We start from the raw sequence: 19,781 nt of genomic DNA on the forward strand, positions 1-19,781 counted from the left end.
CCTTTTTTATCCTTTGTTATTTATAAAAAGTATGATTCATTAACAGTTATTTTGGAGAAGGAGAAATGTAGCCTACTAATATAATTTAAAATGCTGTTATTTTAAGCAATAGAAAGTCAGCATTGCCTTAGTTTCTTTTGAACACCAAGCATCTCAATGGAAAGAAAAAGATGGTGAGGCAGTTCTGAGCCTGATCCGTTCCTTTTTTAAGATTAAACTCCTGCCTACTGATGCATCCATGTAGTTTCCACACCAGAGAAAGGAAACTGTAAGTGAACAAAGCATTCTGTAAGTTGAATCATTATATAGAATATCCAATATACATGGTATAATAAAGAAATGGTAGTTGCAAGAGGATACATCTGTTGTGGGGGATGTGACAGCAGCAAACTTTTATGCCCGGTGCAAGCACTGGCCTGCCCCCTTGTCTACTTGTCAGCCACCTACCTTTCTCTTCTGCCATGCCTTGATGTAATAATATTGATGTAAAAGTTAGGCAGGAGGCTGCCCATTATACATCCTGATATTGGTGGGGGGCTATCTGCAGCTCCGTACCATCCCTACACTATGGCCCAAGCCTCGCAGATGGCATCTCAGGCAGCCAATTCAACCATCCCTTTCACCCATTAGCTGTGGCCCCTTTCCTAGGACCTTCCGCTTCCACTTAAGCCCTGGCCCCATCTCAGGCCTCAGGCCAGTTGGGACCCTGAGCTTCTCTGCTCTTATGGGCATCCTTCACAGTGGGCCCCTGGCCCTTTTGACCCCATCTGGGTCCTGGCCCCAACATTGACCAGCTGGGTCCCTCAGTTAGGTCTAAGCCACCTGCCTGCACTCAGGGATTGCGGTCCTCCATTCCCAGCTCAGGTGATTCACAAAACATGCCTGGCCCCTGCTCCTACCTACAAGATGTTCCCCGGGGGGTCACTGACCCCAGTAGGTTCAGGTGCTTCAAGAAGCTTACCTGGCCTTTCCTGGATTAGATGGTTTTAATAACCCGCCTGAAGGTGAGGGCTGGGGTTAAGGCACCCCTACCCACCTTTCACCAGGGTGGTAACTGGCCTGGTATTATTCTGGGGTTCCCACACCACTGAGAGCTCCACCAGACCACCCATTCCCAGCCGGCTGCAGTTTTAGGCGATGCCCAGGACCAGAGCCTTGTGCTCCTACCTACAAGATGTTCCCATGCAGCAGCTCAACCAGGCAGTGTTTCTTGCCTGGCTCCCAGCAGCAAACTGCTCTTGTTTATATAGGTGACCAGAATTCTAAAATGGCCACCGTAATCAAACATCTGCTGACTGTTTGATCTAGCCCTTAAAGTGACAGGCACCACTGGTGCCTTGCCATAGTGGACTAAAGAGTAATTCAGTATAGATCCAAGATCTCAATTTTACTGATGTTGGTGAGGAATGTGACATCAGCAGTGTTCTTTGTGACTATTATGTAGGGCTTGATATTCAATTTCTGAAAAGACATGTATTTTTGCTTACTTTATATAACTCTTGGGTGAACACCTAATTTGCATCTCTGAGGCAGACAGACATCTATAAGAGATTTACGTGAGACAGAACTCTTGGGTGCCTGCAGACATGTGGGAAGCCTGCTCCAAAATGATATAATAATAATTACAACACATCAGAGAAGACTTGATTAATCTCTATTAATCGAGTCTGCTGGAGAATACTACTTATCACACTCCAGCAGCCTCGGCGTCTCATGTATTCAACATCCCCATGCTTCAAAATGGCAGTGGGTTTGCTTTAACTAAAGCTTGTTGAACTTCCAAGAATGTCTCTAATTAAAGTGCCCCTCCTACCCAAGAGCATGTGTAAAGGTGCCCCTTCAATACTTTATCAAGGATTTGCATCTGTTAATACATTAGCAGAGTAAATCCATATGACAGCCAGTGCTGAAATGTGCACATGGGGACTCATAGTCAGACATAGTCTTATGCCATTTGTAGATGGGCTCACCGTTTTCTAAACTCTGTTAGCTGATTCAGATCACATTTTGAATCAAATTTAAATTTGAATTAAAGGTTAATAGATGATCAAGGGGGTTTGTCCCCTTCTTCACAGACCAGTAGCCAGAGTGCTTGGGCAGGACTGGGGGCTCAGCCAAGATACTGATACTTAGTTATAGGAGGGTGTTGTTGAAACATTTGACTTTGTAAAGGTGTTGCTTTGTGCCTGATAGCCTCTGTAGTGTTGCAAAAACCCAGTTGAGTTCCTTTGTGGGAAAGTTTGCAAATAAGATGTTTTTTGCAAATATCTAGTTGGTCTAATAAAAGATATCACCTCTGCCATGAGTTCTGATTCCTTTTGCCTGTAGACCAATACAGCTACAGTCTGTATCCCTAAAACATGGAAGATATCAACATTAGCTGTTTTTGAAATGAAAATGCCATAATTTTACAAGAAGGAAGTAAAATTCAACACCTTGAAACCTGAAAGCTGATGCCCTTGCTCCTGCCTTTTGTTTCGAGCCAAATTTGCATGTTCACAGATCACAGAGCTGTCTCAATGCAAGAGAAATTCCTTGCCCAGGAGAGCCTTCCATCAACCCATCCTCCTGTGAAATATGAAACAAGGAGGAAACATAATTCAACATCCTACCTGCCATCAGACAACTTCGAGATAAATAGACTGCTCTAACTTTTATCTGAGCGTAATTTGCACAAAATGAACTTTTGCAACCAAGAGATATTACAACACCTTCAGCTCTCCTGTGAAATATGAATTATCGTTTCCACCTGCGAGAAATTTTATAATCTTTGCGTTCTCCTATACCTGAAGAAGAGTGAGTGTTCCTGAAAGCTTGGAAATAAAGAAAAAAAAGTCTTTGCAAATATCTAGTTGGTCTAAAAGATATCCCCTCTACTAGAGGTTAGATTCCTTGAGGTGATTCTTATTTGCAATGCTTATCTGCATTCCTAAGGACTGTTTTTCCTAAAAGTAATGCCATATATATATGTTAATTAATACACTTTAAATTGCCTAATTCAGACTGTCCTAGTCTGCATTAACTTTAATCCTCACTTAATGGGCAGTAATCCATTTGGACTGGAGCTAATTTTAATTCAGACTGCAGATGTCCACATGGATGTAGGAGAACTGTAGTCTGGATTAAACCTAGAAAAACATAACATCTATTAATGGCCTTAAAGACCTTAACTGTTATTTCAGTTCAAGGCCTTTTTTGGGGTAGAGGGCATAAGAATGTTAAAGAAATGCACGGTCCTGAAAGACCACTTAGGATCTGTGAGTTTAGCTGGTTTCTGTGTGGTTTATGCATTCTTACCAGCATATAATATGAGCATATTCCCTCAATTATACCTCTATAATTCTAGGGTTTTTTAAAAATTCTATCCTCATTATTTAAATAGACTGTCTTCAGCAGGGTCCCAAATGTGTAACCAGAAATTACATCTGTTTCTTGAAATTTATTTTACAGTTAGGTTTATAGTATCTAAGACAAAATATAATCCTGTCCGCTGTCTTCCATCACTGTGTTTAATCTGTGCAGCTAACAAGAGTAAGAAGAAATAATATATTTTTTATTTTTTATCACTGGAATCATTAGAAATGACTGAATAGCCATGAAGCAGACCAACCAAGGAAAAGAATTTCATAGCTCTGTCAACAACCACACCTCAAGCCCACATAGGACCATGGAGAATCCTTAGTGAAATGTGTCAGTGGAATAAGTACCACCATGCAATGTGTGATATAAGTAGAAGCATGGCATGCTTCATGCCACATTATACTTCATAACTAAAAGATAATGGCTTTGCTTCATCAATTGCAACTTCTAATATCATCAAACAGGCTACTTGGTCTCCAGACACAGAAGTGCCTGTGCCAGCTATAGGCATTTTTATGCTCTGGGCCTGTACTATATTCTCTTTTTTTCCTTTTCCTGTCCATTCTCTTTTATCCCATTCACCATCATTATTCATTGGAAGTAATATTCTGCCATTATTTCCACTGAGTGATGACTTCTAGAAGCTCCCACCCTTCATGCCCTCTACTCTTCCTTTCATGCCTTGTATTTTCCATTGACGCTCTATGGCAGACAGAGGGAGCTCAGTCCTGAACAGCCAGATGTGGAGGCAGAAAAGGGAGCTGCAACCAGGAAGGGACAAAGAAGCAGGATTTAGAGCATCAGTAGAAGACACTAGGACCAAAGAGTTGGAGGAGGAAGAGCTACAGCTAACAAAACACCCTTCTTCATGTATTTTCATGCAGACAAAGGCTGTTCATTTTTGTGATGCTCCCTTGGACTTGTTGTCTTATGCCTCAAACAGGAGTTCATGTCTACTGGTGGAAATTTTTGAGAAATGTTCTCTGCTAGAAATCATTCCAGGAGAGGGAGCAATACGGGCGTTCAGCTCTCTGCATCTTCCCCAGACCAGGGATCAGTCTAAGCAAGGTGTGGGGAGCAGCTGCTTCTCTCTTCCTCCTGGTTCTGGGGGATTGAAGTAGCAAGGCAAAGCCCCCCCCCACAGCTTCCCAGACCAGGGAGTATTTGAGCTTCCAGAGCAAGGCAAAGCAGCAGGGCTACAGGCACCAGCCTTGAATGTGTGGTGTGGTGCGGGAGAAAGGGGAAGGATTTCCCTTATGCGGCATGTTCAAAGTTGGAACTCTCATCCCCTTTCCCCTTTCTCCTTGGGAGTATAGTGCAGGTTACAGCAGGGAAAATCCTGCCTGCTCCCCCACTTCTGCCTGGTTTGGGGAACAGTCAACAGGGCAAAGTGCCAACCCATTCCCTATACTGAGCAGTCCCTGGATCAGACTGGGGTGGGAGGAATGTACAAGCATTCACCCTTGTGACAGAGCTTTTTTCTTCAGGTTGACACTTGCAAGAGCTTTTTCCTAGAAGGAGCATGTTTTCTCCAGGAGACTGTGAACTAAGGCTTGCATATTTGTGGTTTCTACCACAAAACGGTGATTCTCCGGTAGAAATGTAATGCCTGTACTTGGCTTTAGGTTAACACAGGGTCCTGCATGTGCTGTATGGTAATAGCACTGAATCTTCCTTTGCTTGCTATGCTATGAATTAGAAGTAACTATATTTTTAGGTGCGGGGAGCCAAGTGGGTTAAACTGTGTGCAGAATGGGCCTGATTTCTCACTGTCATGTACCTTGTGTTGTCATTTACATGTGTACAAAGAGGATGTAAAATATTGCCAGGGCAGATTGGTATTATATTACATTTAGTTTGCATAGGTGTAAATGATTATGCAAGATATAAGGCTTGGAGAATCTCTCCCAGTAGGTCTGTGCCTATACTTCTTTAAAAAAATGATTACCTTTTTTTATGTAAATGATAGTGGCTTAATGTATGTATATGAGCATGGTGTATGACAATTAACCACATTAGCTGTACTTCCTGCTGGACACTAATGATTCTCCCACTGGATGCTGTATACAGTTTTCCTCTAATAAAGCAGTGCTGCTTTGCTAAATAAAATCAACACAATCCACCAACACTTTTGGAAGCACAGATGCTTTGTCCCACTATTTACTAACGAGGTTCACACTTAGATTAAAGCAGTATGTTGTGAAATCAAGTAACAGAATAAAACTCTGAACAACATAATGGTTTCAGGAATTTTTGAAGGGTTTTGATGGCAGAAATGCGTCACCAGGGCAAAATTAGAGTGTTTCCTACACAACATGAGAACCTGGGGCAATAGCACAATCTAATTTAGGCACATGTGTTTCTCAAAGCATCCAGTTTACTACCTTTTGGCTTCTGTCCTTCCCACACAAAAAGGGGACTAAAACCTTCCCCCTGCTGAATAGTGCTCACCTTCTGGGCCCCATCAGTACCACTTCTTCAGTTGCACAGAAAAGGCTAATTGTGGGTGATGGGGTGTATTTTTTCTATAAAAGCTCCCAGGCATAATATACATTGGTCTTTCAGACTGGCTATGAGATTTTTTTATGCATAATTATCATTTTGAGGCCAGGCATGTGCATCCCCACAAATACACTGAATGTTATCCTTCCCAAATTCAGTGTACAGGACCCAAAAGCCTGAAGTCATTCTTGGCATAATTCCAGGCATCTAAAGGAGGTTGCAAACACAGTGGATTTCTCCTGATATATTACGTGCTATACGGTAAAAACTACCATCATTGTTATTTCACGTGATTGTTTTAAGAAGCATGGGACTTTGTAAAAAAATTTGGCCTTTGTCTTCAGTTGTTTGAGGTGAAAGAGCTCTGCGTCAAGAGCTCACACTTGAACTCTTTCAGTTCAAGGTGATAGAATCTGAGCTAAATAGCTCCTTCTAGTCAAGTACTAAGCACGTCGGTCTTCTTGCTTTATTGGTGTTTCAGTGTAGCCAGTTACTGGTGGTCTCCTATTGAAAAGATTAGATTTATAATCCGGGATAATAATCTGCTTGTTTATAGAAACAAATTTTGGATTGAGGATAACAAGTCCATAGTCAAAGGGATGCTATCAACTTGAAATCTAGAGAAGTTAAAAAATAAGGTAATACATTCCATGTATTATATCTGCTCCTGAAGTTTACTGCTACCTCTAGACTATTTTGGAAAAAAATTAAACCATTTTTTGTTTTTAAGGACAGGGTTCACACAAACAGCAAGGTAAATTGAGTATCCAGGGGAAACAGTGGGCACGTCTACACGTGCAATTAATTCACAGTAGGCTTACTGTGCAGTAAAATACTGTGTAGTAAGCTTTCCTGGGAACACATCTACACATGGTCCCTGTTGGGAGCAGATTTGCTCCTAATGGGAGCAGCTTGGTACAGGGCTGCTCCTGCCCTTCTCTGCCTCCCTGCAGCAGCCAAGAGGATCTCCAGGGTCCCCCCAGTGCTAGACCAGAGGCTGGCAAGGGCATGGGGCTGCCCTGCTTGGCATGGAGCTGGCTGATCTGGGGGGCAGGCAGGGGCTGGGAATCCAGCCCCTGCTTGCCTCCCGTAGCACCTCTGAACAGCGCAGAACTGGCTGATCTGGGAAGCAGGTGGAGGCTAGGAAAACGGCCCCTGCCCCACCCCTGAAGCAGCTCTGCATGGGGAGTCAGAAGTAGTACATAAGTAAAATTAAGACGCTTGCTTAAATAAATTCACCTCCTTTATACCACTAGACATGCCTTGAATTAAATTACATACACTATAATACTATTATACTACTACATACACTGTAATAACATCTATTACCCATTTCTCTGATATCACTGCTAGACCTTATACATGTTTTTTAAGGTCTGTATTGACTATTATAGAAGGCAAGGTAGATATGTATTTTTTATGCATAAGCTTTCCTAAGCTTCTGATTAAGTTGCCCCTTATGCAAGCTTATACATCTTTGATTTAGTTAGTCTATAAGGTGAATCTCTCCCCTGCCTTTATTTTGCCTGGCTTTAGATTAGTATGGCTAACTACCTCTCTCTGCTTAGTGACCGGTATAGCCTTCCCACATCTCACTTTTCTCTCTTCACAAGCCTGTGCTTCTGAAAAAGTCTTCCTCTTTTGTTACTGGCCTTGTTTCTCTTTTCTTGTCTTTTACTCTTTTCTATCTTGTGTAAGTTTCTTCTCTACATACTTACCTTCCTACCTACAGACGTTTCTGTCTTCACCTCTGGCCTAGATGTTTTTTCCTGTATTCCACAAGGCAGTTTGTCTCTTGACTTAGGGATCTGAAAAGAAGGGTGCAGAATGAATGTTCCCATATGTCCCATTTTTTCTGGGACAGTCCAGTTTTAAACATCTGCTCTACGTATTCCTTCGATTTGGTGAAATTAATGAGTTTGTCTTGTTTCTGACCCCACCAACTCTATGGTGCGCCATTCCCCTCCACCCCTCACATGCACACTCTCCAGCCTGCTCCACTGAGACAAGAGGTTGGAGACAAGTGAATGTGCTAGAGAGCAAGGAGGGGTGTATGCTTGTATGTGTGGCAGGGAGGAAAAGAGAAGCAGGGAGTGTCCCATTTTGAGATTTGGGAAAGATGGTCACCGTACTATTTGAGCATAATTTAACTCCTGCCTTGCTGACAATGCCATAATCTGAGTGAGACATATAGTGCTGAGTGAGTCTTAAACTGTTGACACCTTTAGAGTAGCCTAAGAAGGACAACTATAATTTCATGTCTTTAATGGAAACTGTTAGCATATGCTAGTTGAAGCAGAGCAGTTAGGTATTCATCTGCTTTTGAATGCTTTTATTCTGAAATGCAATCATAAGCATACATATATGCAAGCGTAGTTATTGGAACTCCATGAATAGCAAGATCTGAATAAGCTGATTTTCTACACAGTCAGAATCCCCATCAGTGGCCAGTAGGTACGCATGTTTAGTTATTATTGTTAACAGCTAGACCTGAATAAGCTGTTTTCTTCATAGTCAGTCCCCATCAGTGGCCAATAATTTCTGTGTTCAAACTAAGAATGAACTCTCCCTGCATTTCAGCTTAATACATAGCAATGGATGTTGCTGGCATGTCAGTTTTTGAGGCTTCCTGCTAATTAACTTCAGCTTTTATGAAGGTGTGTTAGTTTCTTTACAGACATAGAATGAGGTAGATCCCTACTCTGAAATGCTTATCAATGAAGCAGACAGAACAGATGATGGGAAAGAATATACCTTATAAGCAATGTGACTGAGCTGAAGTTTGGCACATGGCTGTACATTTTTTCCCCTCTCTTTCCTTGCCCCCTCCCCTCCGCTTTAATTGCTGCCTCTTCCCATCTGTTCCTGATCTATCCCTCTGCTGTCCCTTCCTACTTACTGCCTCCCTGCCTCCTTTCCTTATCATAGACTTTGGACTGAGTGGAAGAAAGTAGTATTGTGTGGTGATTGAAAAAAAAAAGAATCTAGCCAATAAGATGATGTCTCCAATAGTTCAAAGTGTCTCAAGATACCAGCACTGGGTTTGCTGAGTCTAAGACCTCCATGCCTCAGCCTCAGAACTGCAAAATTAATTGACCTGCAATTTGCAGTACTGAATTGACTGCTGGTTGCTTGAGTTGTGCAAACACTTGCTCTCATTAGATTTTTCTCAAAAGAAGCAATAAATATATATTTTTGATAAATCAGTCTTTCTTTTGTTGCCTCTGGTTGTTACCACACAGTTTGGGTCTCTAGCTTTGTATAATAAGTATTTAAATTTAGCAGTGTTTCAGTCTGTGTTTTTGTATTGTACTTATATATATGCGTGTGTGTGTGTGCGTGTATTAATATTTGGCATTTCTTTTTAAATTTGGCCTTTAGTACTTTTACATACAGGAGGACTACAATATACTTGAAGATAAAATTCACTTCTATAAATTGCAGAGGGACAAAATTTGAACAAAATCACAGGACGTGTTACAATTGCTAAGATGTGTTCAAATGGGTTAAATCATGTTGCTATAAAAATGAAATCATTTACATGAGGAATGGGATTTTCCTGGCAATAGCTTCAAAAGGGCCAGTGCTAACAAGCAAATAAAATTTGGCAGTAACAACTATATAATATCATAATCTGAAAAATCCTTGTTTTAGAGAGTAAGCTGGTAGGATGAATGAGCAAACAGAACTCAGTTGTAGGTAAGTAGGTGTTTTCCTCATTTTTAAAAGGCATTTAAAGCTATTTACATGCTTAACTCCCATGGATATCAACAGAAACTAAGCAACTAAATGCCTTAAAAATTTGACATTTAGCATGCACAACAGAAAAGTAAATAAACCAATATGCCATAAGGAGAGAACTCCCATGTGTATGGGGTTCACTTCAGTACTTTGATCTCTTCATCATTAGCTTCATCTTACCATAGACATTGCCAAGTAGACTTCTTGCAGATCTTCCTTGAATACTGTTCAAGAGATGGGGAAATGATTTAGATAATTCACTTGTAGGTGGTATACCGTGGCCCTCAGACTAAAGATACTACAGAACTGCAAACTGTTTTTTTATCACTGGGGATTAGTGTAGCCAAATGGATTTTTTAATCTTGAGTTGAAGGTGGTTACACTGAGGGGCCCTTATAAAGCTGTAAAGTCCTTCTAAAAAGGTGTTTATAGCTAGTATGTTATAGTATATTATCTTTTCTATCTCTACAGTACTTTTTTTAGAACTTCATTTAAAACAAAAATATTTTAATAAGCTATAATAAAGCAAATACGTCAGTAATTTGAAAACAGCAGTAAGTGCAGTTGGCAATAGATTACTATTGACTTCCATGGTTGCTTTATTAGAAAATGTGCCAATCATCTTCCTTGAAGCAGGGTCTTCTTTGCTGGAAGAAATTATGCATTCTGTGATGGGAGAAATAGGAAGTGAAACAGACTAAAAAAATCACTTATCAGGTGATAAATCCAACAAGGACAGTGAACCACTGCTGTTGAAAAGGTTGGGTTTTTTTCCTCCAAAGTCTGAAGATCTTTAAATGCCTTTAGTATATTCTTTATATCTTCGAATATAAAACATACTACAGATTAGAAACCTCAGGATGATGAAATGTGACTGCTTCAGCAACAGTCTAATGAAAAACACCTTCTGGGACTGATTTTGATTGGCACCTGCTTCCTAGTTAGTTTTTCTTTTACTGTATGTGAACTGCAGTGAATGAAACATAATACTTTCTGAGCCTTTCTGCATTGTACAGTATATAAGCATTGTGTCTCAAGTGTCTACAGTGCTATTAAAGCACTGGAAACCACTTGGTGACATACATAAGCTGACATTATGGCTAAGAACAGACGTTCAAAAAGCCCAAGGCAGAATTGTTCAAACCTATATGGGTTTCTGTAAGCGGTATAGGTTAGATCAGAAGTGAACAGAACACACATTTGCCCTTTAGTGGGGAGGGGCATGCAGGCTGCCTGCACTGGCCAAGGCCAGCAGGTTGGAGGCACTCCTGCAACAACTCCCAGGGGGCCCTGTGGACTCCCTAGATTGCCAGAGACTGCTGGGAACAGAAGAGCACATGAGCCACCCCTGATTGGTTCTTGGGTATAGGCAAGCACACCCCCACCCCCTGCCATTACCGTGAGCCCTCCCTATGCCCAGCCCTATGCTTCTAGGAGAGTCCCGAATTGAGTCACCATGGCACACGCCCCACCCTGCCACCGCCAGCTGAGCTGCCAGGTATGCCATGGTGACCTGCTCTGGGGATCTCCTGGAAGCTTAGGGATGGGTGCAGGGGAGGGTTCAAAGTGATGGCAGGGGCTTGGAGGCATGCTTGCCCATGCCCAGCAGTCAATCAGGTGTGGCCTGGGGACTTCTTAAAAGGAAGGATTGAACCCATTGGAGCTCAGTCCCAGTGGCAGTTGGCAGCAGGACAGGCCTGGCAGCCCTGGAGGCTCATGCTGGGCAGTAGGGACAGGGGGCCTCTGCCAAGGGAAGGATTGGGAACCTCAGAGCTCCAGTGAACAGTGGGTGGTAGGAAGCTAGGGAGCCTCCTTTCCCCCTGCCCAACACAAACTTCCCATCCTGTCACTGGCTGCAGCTGTCACCAAGCTCTGTGGGGCCAAATCCTTCCCTCAGTGGAGCCCCCCATCCCTCCTTCCCTGTGGAAGACTCCCAGGCTGGTAAATGCATCCTGCTGCCAGCTGCCACTGGTGCTGAGCTCCAAGGGGCCCTGTAGCCACCAAAAACCATCCTTCCTCCCAGTAGTAACTAAGACTGTTTTAAGGCATTCTGCCTGTAATTTGTAAATGCAGTTTGTCTACAAATATTCAGATGAATACTAGAGCTGTGCAAAGCTTCAGTCCCTGATTCAGCGGCAATTTGGTCCAATTCAGTGGTCAAATCTCTGAATCCAGATTGAATCAGAGGACCCTTTAATCTCTCTGAATCAAATTGGAGCCCTGCAAATCAATTCAGAGAGATTCGGAAAGATTTGGAGATTCAAACATAGATACAGCTTTAAATGTTTTTTCTACATACCTCTAAGTAGCAGGGGCTTGTGAGTGCTGCGATGCTGGGGCACATGGAGTGTCTCACAGAAGCACGGGGGGCTCCCCAGTGTGCTCAGCAGCAGACCTGGAAGTGGACCAGAAGCACTTCCAGTTCACTTCTGGGTCTGCCAGGGAGCATGCTGGGGGCCCCCCCTGCACCCCTCTGGCTCTGTAACTGGTGCCTCCTGGGTCTGGGGGGGGCACCCAGAGTCCCCCCACTGCCAATCACTGAGCCTGGGAGGCATGGGGGGGGGGGCAGCATGCTCTCCAGCAGACTTGGAAGTGGATCGGAAGTACTTCCTGTGGGACACTTCATCCTCCCCAATATCGCAGCGATCATGAACCACTCCTGCTACCTCAAGATATGTAGAAAAAACTTTTAAAGCTGTGTTTATGTCAGAATCACTGATTCTCCGAATCAGCATCGGATCTTCAGATTCGGATTCGGCTGAATCAAATCAGGGACAATGATCCGAATCAATGAATCGAATTACTGTCCCTGATTCAGGCTGAATCCTAATTCAAATCGAATAGGGCCCACTTTGCACACCCCTAATGAATACAGACCCTTCTTACTTTCTAACATATGAACATATCACACAATATAGAAGTGTTAGAATAAATTCATTATGAATTAGTTATCTTTATTTTCCATTTGCAGCTGGCTGGAGGCAGGAGATGAGGCTGGGGAGAGAAGCTGTGTTGGCTTGACAGCCCAGGGGTAGGGCCCACTGGGCACTAAGCCAGAACAGCCAAGTGTGGGGTGAATGCTAGTGCCTCTCTCTTCAGGAGGGTGCTAACGGGGAGCCCCAAAGCAACCAGGCTGCTGGCAGAAAGTGACCCAACATGAATTGATAGGGGATCTGGTACAGAATTTCTATGTACTGGTGTGACCTAAATAGATTAAGGTTGAGTGCATATCGATCCAAGTCTACCTTATACTGGATTCCACCGTTTTAAAACCAGACTATATGTGCCTACATTCTGTACTGTTATGGGTTTAGACCAGTTTCTGAGTACTTATACCAGTAAAAGTATAATGTCTGTACCAGGCCTATGTAAGCATCTGCATGGACTTGACTCCAAAAGTTGTGCAAACTTCCACTAGGCTTAATGAAAAGCTTGAGGTGGAATACTTAGGGAAGGGTTCTTCCTCTCGGCAAGGAATACGTGTGGTTTATTGCATTGTGTTTATTTTTCCATATTTTTGCCATTTTTATTTGCAAGGGATAAATTATTTTAATTGGATAGGAGAGAGTTTGAATTTAAAATGTATTGTTAGACCGGGAAAAAATAAAAGTCAATCTTTTTTTATGATTTACTCCTGAAGAATTTAATTCTATCAACTGATTTCAGTTACGTACCTTTTCCATTCTTTGTATTCCGTACTTCTATATTATTTATTTTGTGATGGTACGAAAAGTTCTCTGTCAGACATATAGACACCTTTGAGCTAGCTGCTGGAGTACACCATAGCAAAAGATGATTGCTCTCCCAAAGGGCATCTTTACATGTGCTCCAGGATGGCAGGGTGCTTTAAGTAGAGCGACTCTGAAATCCACTGTAATGAAAGTGCCTCCAGTGTCACATGCTTCAAAATGGTGGTGGGTGCACTTTAACTAAAGCTTGTTCAATGCTAATTATGCTGAGGGTCATCTTAGTCCCTGAAGTAGAACAAATTCCAGAGGGTACAAAGTTGCTTTCTCCTGGGCTGCATCTTTTGTACTGTGCAGCACTGAGTCGGAATGTCGTCATTTGCCCATATTTAAAATGGGATGTACATACAGGGGTACCGATGCTGAAGTAATGAATGCTTTTAAAGATATTTGCTAGGCTTGGTTAGAAGGCACTATAGAAATGCAAAGTATTATTAATTTAGGGAACTCCTTTTCCAATCTCAATTCTGAAAGAGAATTGGTGAGATTAAGATGGAAGGGTGTCTTTCCAAAACACAGAAGTAGATGAATTTAGGTTAATGAAACTTTCAGGATCTAGTGTTGTTCTGGAAGCTGTTTTGGTTCTTACCTTGCAGGCCTAATAAAATACACATATTTATAAGGATGGGAATATGAGTTCAAGCTCATTTTGCAGAGAGCTATGGGTGATCTGGATAGTCATAAAGACCATTTCTGTGCCCAAGAGTTTTCTATGCAAATCTATGATACATGTCAAATCTGTTCATTTAACATTATATATATACTCGTGCTCGATGTTTGCTTTGATTGTTCATATTTTCTTTTAAATTGATGGACTAAATTTTTACTTTCCTAAAGTTAAAAAAGGATAAATCTGCAATTAGGTCACTTTGGAGACGCATTCTTTTCATTAAAAATGAAGAGCTATATAAAACTGGAATGTTAAATGAATCCTAAACTGTTCAAATTACTTATTTATGCTTGCTAATTTTGTAATGCTTTTTAATTAGCGGTTGCTAATGTTATTGCATAGATTATGATATTATTTGGTATAAGGAGGTAAAATCCATCCATGTAAACCAGTTGCACATTTTACCACTTTTTTAATTTTAGAAACAGTATTCTTAGTAACTATAATTTCCACTGTTTAACAGAAGATACCGTTTTAACGATCAGCACAGATTCCTAAAATGGAGTTACTATTTATTAGTATATATTTATGACGTATACTACTAAAGTTTTGATTAGCCTTTTGAATGTTTTTAATCTTATTCATCAGAATTCTTATATTGCACTGTTGCAATATTTATACTTATCTCTAGCATGGAATAATGCAGCAGCTGAACATCAATTTCATTGTGAATGCAAAACCCCCATTTCCTATTTGCAATGTTTACTATTTGCACTTACTTTCACAGGTATCCAAAGACATTTCCCAGAAACGAGACTTTAAAACCTGCACTGGTTAAATAATGTATTTATTTACTGTCATATGCATAAAATAGAGTAGTTTGGTTGCATTATAATCATTTTTTCCTTGTACAGAAAGAAATTCTGTTTTATTTCACTGTAATTACCATAATGGAGGAGGAGTGGAAAATAATTGGTGCTTGTGTCTGATCCTTTTCAAACTGGAATATAGGCCAGGTTCAATTATTCTGTTTAGTGGCAGTTTTATCTAAATTTTTAATGTAAGCCTGGTGTGAGGCTTGTTTATTGTTAATTTTCTGCACACCTTCTCTCGAATTGACTTTTGTCAGCACTACAAATGACAAGCAAAATAATGTGAAAAAGCACAGACTGCATCTTAACTCGGGGTTGGCTATACAAGTTTAAGAAACTAAATGCACTTATTCAGTAGCTCCCAGCTCTTTCAAGATTATCTGTTCACTTATTGTAGCTTCCAAAGTACTGCTATGAGGTATCTTTCCATGAATGATTCTTCTTCCCTTACAAATTATTAATTTTTTTTTACCCTTCTTAGCCTGTGCTGCTTTTCCTTCCTTCTGTCCTGTGTTTGCTTGTTCACAAATGCAATGATTACAAAAGCAGAGTAACGTCTGAAAGACTGGTGGTGGTGTTCACATGACTAATACTGTGAAAGATAGCAAGATTTTTTGAGCAGCTCCAGTCTACGCACAGTTGGTTCCCAGCTGACAGACAGAATGTGGGGTGGGCTTTGTCACCAGAACGCTGGGTACTGCATGCCCAGCTATGCTTGCAATTACACAGTGCCCAGAAACCTGCTGCTTATGTTAGGGTGCAGGCAGTTAAAACACATAGAAACTGGGTAGCTTTTTTTTCCTCTTTCTTCCCAGCAAAGGTTATATAATGAGGGGATTGCTGCTGAAGTAAAAGGGAAAATGAAGTCTTTGTTAAATGCCTTAACAAAGAAAGAAGGTAAGCAATGAAAGAAGAACACTTGATGTTTGAGAACTGATATTTTCTTGTGTACAGTTAATATGATCTGCTTCATTACTCTATAATTAACCAATTGATGCAATTTCTTTTTTCAAAATTCTTTTATGTGAAAGCATTCATTTAGGTAACTGATTAGTAGATCTAAGATGTGACTTATTTGTTTTAGCTTGTATCAAAAAACTCAGGTAGTTTATAGAAAAGGTTTTGCTTCCTAAGCAATTCATGGGAAGACACATAAGGAATATTTATCACTAAATGCTCCTTAATTGCCACTTCAAATATATAGATTGTTAGGAATAACATTTCAAGAGCTGTAGGAAAGTACTGTTTCATTCTTAGGTTTGACAGAAAGGAATGATCATTTGAAACTTAGAAGCATGAAATTAGTTCAGATGTTTTCATGTCATTTTATATTTGTTTCTCCAAACAAGCTTACAATAGTAATTCATAAGGTCTTGGAAATCATGGAATGTTAGAAGAATACTAAGTCCCACAGAGTTTAAAGCATGCATATTTTTGTTTCATCTTTTGCGTTTGTAGTTATTTTTTATTGTGAAAATAATAATGCAATGCAAGAAGTAGCTAAAAAAATATCCACCCACTTACTGTTTGCAGATTGCCGGGTAAAAGAAACAGTTGGGTGGAATATTAATCACTTTAGGCATAGAAGTGGTTATTTTTAACTCTTTCTGCAAATGATTTTTTTGGGCACATGTCTATTTGTATAATTAATTCTTTCTTCTGTATTGCTTTAACAGAGAACAGATCCATGCCTTTATTTAAAAATGTAGAGCCTAATTTTGCTTGCAGCTATCTCTTTTTAGGATTATAACATTGGTATCCAAAATTGGTAGCCAAAAGTTAATTTCAAAATGAAGATTTAAAAACCTATTCACATGAAGATTGCGGTGGGCAAAGAATTTAATGTGAGACTCGGAGAGTGTGTTAATAATTTTTCATTTGGAAGGGGATGCATATTTTTGGTTCTCCTGAAACTTGTCAGTGTAAATGTGCTCAGAAATTCTCAGCTTATTCTGTCAATTGCTCCTCTGATATTTGAGCCATATGCAGATTGATTTTAAAAAATCTTCCAATAATTATAAAAAAAATTAAATAAATATAATTATTTGTTAGCTCTCAAAATGAATGGACCTGAAGACTCTACATTAGAATATTCACAGTTAAACTCATGAACAATTAGATTCTAAGGGTCAGATCCAGTTTCTACTGAAGTCAAGAGCAAACCTCCCAATGCCTTTTGTAGGAGAAAGGTTATACTTCTGATAAGCAAACTTGTATTTCTAGTACCCACAGTATTTTGTATAAATAACATTTTTGGTCAATATTTTACCCTTAGCTACTGGATAAGATCTGCATGTGTTCAGTTAATCATTAGTAGAGCACTGTGCTAAATAGCAGAAGTAAAGGAATATACAACCTGTACAGCCATACCATATACTAGACTGGCTATGTCAAGATTATACTACAGAAAGAGTATTCCACAGAAGCAATAAATAATATGCAAGAAATTAAGACCATATGTTAATTTTAGCAGTATGTGTTGGGAATTTTTTGTAAGAAGTATAGGTGAGCCTTCACCTTAACATGAGCTTTTCAGGGTACTTACAGAAGTCCTTTAGTGAGTTAGGAACACAATTCTTACTAACTGTGTTAACAGGAAACATTTTTTATAAATGGGCAATATTGTATACTTAAAAAATCAAATTCTCACAGAGGTTTTATAGACTGCTGCCGTTTGTTTGTCAGTTTAGCACTCTTAAATCTCATCCTTTTTAACAGGCTTGTAGGTAAAGACCACTCCTCTTAATTTTGCTTAAAATAAAATATTGTAAACTTGAATGTTATAAAAAACATTTTCATATATGTACGGGTTTTTTTGGTAGTATTTATAAGGAAAAACTTAACCTAAATAAGATGTTCAACTAAATGGAAATTTTACTGTCTTTTAAAATGTGATTCTTTAGGATCACAGTTAATCAGGAACTGATTCTAGTGAAAATTACATGAGTAATTCCATTCTTTTGCCTGCAGCTACACCTTCATCTCCTGTTTTGAAAGTGTGTATAATGGTATTGTGATGTTAAAACACTTTCTGTGTTTCACCCCAAAAGTGACTGCAATCCAGAGGGATAAAGTGATTCTGGTGTTTATTGATAACTATAGTGTCATCTGTATTTTATAGTATGAGTATTATTATTCTATTTTATATAAGTGTGTTGAGTACTTTGTCATTTTTCAAGGTGACTGGTATTATAAACATATAAAATTTTCTGTAATTTTTTCCTTTTAACTGAAATATAATTTTGGAAAGTTGCAGTGCACCTAATTGGCTCAGCAAATTCTTCTTAACAGTAACAGGCTGACTTTTGTTAATGATATCATAATTAATTTGCACGTGTAGACTTCTACATTTGGATCCAGTCCTGCAATTCCTATGAGTGTTTAATTGAAATTAATAGGATTATTTGTATGATTAAGAACTAGAATAAGCATTTTTGGAATTAGACCTTTTATTAATTTATGAGATCAGAAGTAACATCAAATCTCATGTGCATTAGAAACCTTTTCTTTGGAAACTACTTCCTTAAATTGCACTTAAATTGACTCACTACTGCAGAAAATGGAGATTCTTGGTATGTAGCATTTACTTATAGGAGCAGAGCTAGAAGTGTAGCATTGTGCCATATTGGACTAGTGTGTTTTCGGGTCTAGGTCTCTAATTTTGTATTTATTTTTTATTTTGCATAATTAGTTAAATGGTATATTTCTATGTTCAGATCTGGATGCATGTGGGTGTGGAATTGAGCATATTACCCCAGGGCACTGCACTTTTTGTTCTACATGCAATAGTAATAGGTGCAGTAGAAATGCCTAGAGTAGAATGACAGACAAACACCTAGGGATTGTATCAGTGTAACAGAGTTCTAAGAGGAGAAGAATCTATGCCCTCAATTTTTAACCTGGTAGGTGAATATAAGGTAGCCATTAACACTAAAGATTTCCAACGTAGGCGTGAATTAAGAATGCTTACTCTCAGTATAGGTCTTTATAGAAAAAGGAGTCCAGAAGAAAGTACAAGGAGTAAGTTTATGTGAGATCAGCTAAGTTTGCTAACTTGTGTGAGGATGCTTAAGTGAAAGAAAATGGTGATGAGATTCAACCTTGGCAAAAATCTATATATTTGTTATTACTAGACCATACTTCAAACCATTTGTTGTACTTTTGTACTTACACCATTGATGTTTCCAGTACTGTGGTGCTTAACTGCTTATTAAAACCAGTAAGTATGTTACATGTGAAAGTTATTTACATCTTTAATTTCATTTTAAATGTAATCCCGTTATTTAGCTTGATTAAATAATCAGTTGAGGTAGATGTTTCTCTCTCTCTATCATATTCTAAGTGTCAGGAAGAAGTGCCATATGTTGCTCAATCTTTTTAAGGAATGATAAATATGCATAAATGGTAAAATCAAATATGATTACCATAGTTGTTTTTCCTCTCTGTTTATATAGTGCCATTTAGAGAGGCTCCTACCTATTCAAACAGGAGACGGAGGCCCCAGAGCACGTTGGCAGCACCTCGTGTCTTGCTTCGCTCTAACAGCGATAACAACCTGAACATCAACAACATTCCTGACTGGTCAGCCTCATCTTCTGCTTCTTCACACCGCAGCCTTTCACCACATCTACTTCAACAGATGCAGAATAATCCTAATGGAACTGTAAAAACTGTTGGAAGTTATACCCCATCCTCTCGGAGCAGGTCACCATCATTAAACAGACTAGGGGAGGATGCAAAAAGGCAGCAACACAGGCACATCAGGTGATGTTTTTCAATGTTCACATGGTTTGTAATTTTGCATTTTGTCAACACAGTTGCAGTACACTGCAAAGTATTGTACTGCATTGGACCACAACAGTCATTTAAGCAGATTTGCAATAATATAGGTCTATCTTGTGCTCTAGTCTTCTGTGAAAATTCTAACAAGACCCATAAACATTGGACCAG

General features: G+C 39.8%; 1 protein-coding gene across 9 annotated transcripts in view; it reads left to right on the forward strand.

Annotated features, from left to right (window-relative positions):
- SHANK2 (SH3 and multiple ankyrin repeat domains 2) overlaps positions 1-19,781 on the forward strand; it is an 810,144-nt gene that overhangs the window by 387,317 nt on the left and 403,046 nt on the right. For 7 of the 9 annotated variants that reach the window (XM_014517615.2, XM_025197122.1, XM_014517581.2 and 4 more), the window contains one exon: positions 19,286-19,595. In XM_014517615.2, coding sequence (XP_014373101.1) covers positions 19,286-19,595 — 310 coding nt within the window. Of the gene's footprint in view, positions 1-15,489; positions 15,729-19,285; positions 19,596-19,781 lie in introns of those variants that run through there. The other 2 variants (XM_025197161.1, XM_025197217.1) reach the window with 1 other exon arrangement.

Source organism: Alligator sinensis, unplaced genomic scaffold, assembly GCF_000455745.1.
Source record: "Alligator sinensis unplaced genomic scaffold, ASM45574v1 scaffold442_1, whole genome shotgun sequence".
NCBI classification, from domain to species: Eukaryota; Metazoa; Chordata; order Crocodylia; family Alligatoridae; genus Alligator; species Alligator sinensis.